This window comes from Mustela lutreola, chromosome X, assembly GCF_030435805.1.
Source record: "Mustela lutreola isolate mMusLut2 chromosome X, mMusLut2.pri, whole genome shotgun sequence".
Classification (NCBI taxonomy): domain Eukaryota; kingdom Metazoa; phylum Chordata; class Mammalia; order Carnivora; family Mustelidae; genus Mustela; species Mustela lutreola.
In genome coordinates this window covers 32706792-32711721 of record NC_081308.1, presented here as the reverse complement: position 1 = coordinate 32711721, position 4930 = coordinate 32706792, and the positions used below count along the sequence as shown (strand labels likewise).

General features: G+C 38.1%; 1 protein-coding gene across 1 annotated transcript; it reads left to right on the top strand.

The window, feature by feature from the left end:
* The first annotated feature begins 1300 nt into the window (after window positions 1-1300).
* Window positions 1301-2796, top strand: LOC131821856 (protein FAM47E-like). Its single transcript, XM_059158201.1, has one exon. The coding sequence runs from the start codon at window positions 1311-1313 to the stop codon at window positions 2664-2666; it is 1356 nt and encodes a 451-aa protein (XP_059014184.1). The 5' UTR covers window positions 1301-1310; the 3' UTR covers window positions 2667-2796.
* The last annotated feature ends 2134 nt before the right edge of the window (window positions 2797-4930 follow it).

Here is a 4930-nt window from a genome sequence, read left to right as displayed (position 1 = left end):
TGGGGTTGTGAGTTCAAACCCCAAGTTGGGTGTAGAGATTACTTAAATAAATAAAAACTTTTTAAAGAATAAATAAAAGCTTTGATCCATATCTTACATAATCTAGAAAATTAAAATTAAATAGAGGACAGATCTAAATGTAAGTCCTAAGGTTATAAAACTTAGCACAGTGGAAAGCACTTTTATGACCCTTCCATAGGGAAAGTTTTCTTAGATACAACACAAAAAGAGCAATCCATAAAAAAATAAACTGATAAATTGAACTTTATCAAATGTGAAAACTCTGCTGTTAAGACAATGAAAACAAAAGCCACAGATGGAGACAAAAGATTGAGAGAAAAATGTACAAATCATATATTTGATAAAGGACTTACATTCAGAATGCACAAAGAACTCAAAACCCAATGATATAAAGCAATACAATTTTATTTTATTTTAAAGAGTTTGTCTACTTATTTGAGAGAGGGTGAGAGAGAGGAAATGTACAGAGGGGGAGGGGACGGAGGACGCAGACTCCCAACTGAGCAGGGAGCCCAACCTGCAGCTCCATCCGAGGATTCCGAGATCACAACCTTAGTGGAAGGCAGATGCCTAACTGACTGAGCCACCCCTGTGCCCCAAGACAACACAATTTTAAAATGTGTAAAAAGTTTGAACAGATACTCACCACAGAAGAGATAAATGGCAAATAAGCACATGAACATAGTGTCATTAGGAAAACGCTGATTAAAAGCACATTGAGATACCACTACACATCTATCAGAACAGCCAAAATTAAAATGGCTAACTATACCAAGTGCTGGAGAGTATGTGGAGGCAGTACAATACTCATACACTACTAGAAGAAATATTACATAGTACAACCACTTTCAGAAAGTTTGGTGGTTTCCTAAAATGTTAAACAAACACCTATCATATGCTTCCGCCATTCCTCTCTCTGCTAAAATTTAACCAGAAGAAATGAAAGTACATATGTATACAAAGACATGAACACGAATATTTGTGGAAGCTTTATTTGTAATAGTTTCAAATTGGAATCAGCCCAAATGTCTGTTAAAAGACAAATGGATTAAAAAAAAAAAAAAAGACGAATGGATAAGTAAGTTGTGGGGTATGCCCATACAATGGAATAGTATCCCACAATAAAAAGGAATGAACCTTCCCTGCCCATTCCAGGAAAAAACGGGTTGCGTGGAGCACCTGTATTGGCCCACTTCTGGGAAGAATCTGGCAACGCCTAGCTACGTGGTCTCCTAGCAACCAAAAAACAAACCACTAAAACTGGTGGTCGCCCAGGGACCAGAGGTGTCATGGCAGACAAGAAGTGGCTGTTAGGGCCTGTGCCACTGGAACCAATGCCGCTGGGCATGCACTGCAAGCCCTGGTACAAAGACAGGTTGCCCTCCAAGTGTTTCCCAAAGCACAAGAACAAGCTTCTGAAGTTCCCCACCTCCCTGGACAGTCGGCGGTGGGTATTTGTGAAAGAGGGGCTGGACGACTTCAGGAGGGAATGTCCACCGTGTGAAGACCTGATCACTCGCGGTCCTAAAGAAGGCTTTCTTCCCATGATTGTTCACAGAGTTCCCAAACCTGCCCCCACAAAGAAAAAGATGACCAAGGAAACGGACCTGTTGTCCACACTGTCGCCAGCCCAGCTAGCACGGAAGGCATTCGTAGAGGACATCGAAGCCCATCTGACAGAGCATCCCTTGGCTCTCTACCCAAATCTGGAGAAAGATCTACCTTCAGACCTCTTATTAAAGGTGCTAGAAGTGCTCGATCCTGACAAGAGGCTGAACGACACATGGGCCTATTGTCAGAACGCGGAGAAAAGAAGGAAGTCCCCCACAAAGCTTAGAAAGAAACGTCCTGCCAAACTCAATCTGGAACTTCCCAAGAAGACTCCTGGGTCACATCCAGACAAGTTGCCTCATGAAGAAAGGAAGTCAAGCATAAATGAAGATTTGCTCAAAACTCCTCCCCTTCATAGAAAAATACCAAAAGGAGTCCGTAAATTCTGCAAATGGGTTGCTACTTTTGGAGACTTGGGCATTGATGAAGAGTTCATCATGAAACAGTTTGACATTGGCTATGAATGCAAACCAACCTATGACAGGAGCCACACAAAGAAAGTAAACCATGTTCCTTTGGACCTAAAGTACAGAAAGGGGCGAGATAAAATGGATGATATAAAATTCTCCATATACTGGGAAAACTGGGAGAGGAAACTCCAAAAACCAAAGAATCCTTATAAACCCAACTGGGTGAAGGTGAGGTACGGAGCATGGTACCTGAAGCCCAAGTTGTGGAAAAAGCTAATAAATGATGAACCTTTGATTGATCCCAAGGTTTTACATGAAGCTCCAGATGGAAGATATGGAAGGAATTTTCCTCAAAAGGATATTCTTGAAGAACTTTATGGAACAATTGCTTTTAAAGATTTCATTCTAAGCAAGGGCTACAGGATGCCAGGCTTCCTTGAGAAGTTGTTTCTCAGGAAGGGATGGAAATATGATTCTGTTAGGACTCCTATACATCAAGTAATAAATATAAGCACAAATGTAGAAGAAGAAGAAGAACAAGAAGAAGAAAAAGAAGAAGAAGAAGAAGAAGAAGAAGAAGAAGAAGAAGAAGAAGAAGAAGACGACGCACATGAAGATGTTTAAACAGTTTTCTACTACTTACTTGATCTCTCACTTTAACATCAAGTAGACTTCATGATGAGTATCCCACTGTGTATGTGCAACTTTGATTCCACAACATCTGTCAATTTAATACCTAATGCTTATAAACATTCCTCAGTGACTTTCTGCTTGGGCTCATTAATGTTTTATTAACTATGAAATCAATAGTCATAAATACTTTTCTTAAAATTTTATAGCATGGTGAATAGTAGATGATCACATCAATTATTTATAAAAATAAAACTATAAATAGAAGAATTACTTAAAAATAATCTAGTTATGTCAGCCACAATAGGAAAGGAATCTCAAATGTGCCAAGCAAAAGAGCTTGCATAGTTCCATTTGCTTTAAAACTGTAATGAAATAATTATGACAATTATTTTGTTAAGCAAAACTTAAAATTCATAGTCAAAATAATCTTAGCTTCACTTAATAATAAAATTGTTATCTCCTCTGTCAGGATTGCATGAAGCCCCAAAACCAGATTGAAAACTACTCATCAAAATTAGAGGTGAAATTTTAGTTACACTGTTACACTTCCATATTATATAACACAGGTGCAGAATAGCAGGGAGCTTCAGGTCCATGGCAAATCTAGTGTACACAGTAGATACGTGTGAACAAAACTGCATAGCAACATCAAATATCCTCACACATTCAAGTGAAATTCATCTTTGCCTTTTATGAATAGTAATATAAAATTTGCTCAAATTTAAATAAGTAATCAAGAAATCTTTTTATATTTCTAAAATAACAGGTAAAACTGTATGAGACAAGGAAATCTGTATCTAGAAAGAACTGTAGCACAGATCTAAAGTACCCTTCTATTTCTAGTAATGAAGGAATCTAACTGTATGTGGAAGAATATGTATATATTTCATCCTTGTAAGAAGGGAACACAAGCCCTCAGGTTGTATCATCCACTAATATCCTTATCACAATCAACTATCCCCTTTCATTTCCTCTTTTTCATTAAGGTTTCTTAGTATCTAAATCACTGTAGCTCTCTGTGACTATTCTTATTAACATTCTTGATGGCTTGAATATTCACAAAGGCTATCCATTCAAATCTTGGCATTAGCTCTTTTTTTTAAAGATTTTATTTATTTGACAGACAGAGATGACAGGTAGGCAGAAAGTCAAGTAGAGAAGCAGGCTCCCTGCTGAGCAGAGAGCCTGATGCAGGGCTCAGTCCCAGGACTCCGGGATTATGACCTGAGCTGAAGGCAGAGGCTTTAACCCACTGAGCCACCCAGGTGCCTCAGCTCTTTTTTTAATAGAAAAGAAAATTACTTCCTTTATTTGGGTACAAATATACACACACATGCTTATACATTAGCTTCAAACATAGGTGTGAGCTCATGATGTTTAACTAACAGAAAGACATATATGCTCCTGAATCCTAGAGATTAGAGATGTGTGTATGTTTTTTAATTGAGGCATAACTTAGACACGACACTATATTAGTTTTAGGCATACAATATACTGACTTGACATTTGTCTGTGTTGCAAAATGGTCATGATAGTAAGTCTAGTTATCATCAGTTACTTGGCAAAGGTAATATTATTTACTATAATACTCCATGATGTACATTACATTTCTACGACTTATTTTATACCTAGAAGTTGGTACTTCTTTTTTATTTAAGATTATCTATTTATTTATTTGACCAAGAGAGATCACAAGTAGGCAGAGAAGCAGGCAGGGAGAGAGGGGGAAACAGTCTCCCTGCCAAGCAGAGAGTCTGATGTGGGGCTCGATCCCAGGACCCTGAGATCACGACCCTAGCCGAAGGCAGAGGCTTAACCCACTGAGCCACCCAGGCGCTCCTAGAAGTTGGTACTTCTTAATGTCCTTCACACATTTCACGTCTTCCCCCCAAACCCCATTACTTCTGGCAATCACTACTCTGTTCTGCATGTCTATGACTCTGGGTTTTATTTTTTTAATTTCTTTGTTTTGCTTTTTAGATTTCACATGTTAAGTAAAATCATGTAGTATCTGCCTTTTTCTGTCTGACTTATTTCACTTAGCATAATACACTCAAGTTCTATCCATGTTGTAAATGGCAATATATCATTCTTTTTTTTTTATGGCTGAGCAGTATTTCCTTGTACATATATACTGCATCTTCTTTACCCATCATCCATTGATGGGTACTTAGGTTGTTTTTATATCTTAGCTATTGTAAATAGTGCTGCAATGAACATAAAGGTGCATATACCTTTTTAGGTAGGGTTTCATT

Excerpts from the sequence above, each read along its gene's own strand:
- LOC131821856 (XM_059158201.1), top strand. The coding sequence starts at position 1,311 with ATGGCAGACAAGAAGTGGCTGTTAGGGCCTGTGCCACTGGAACCAATG.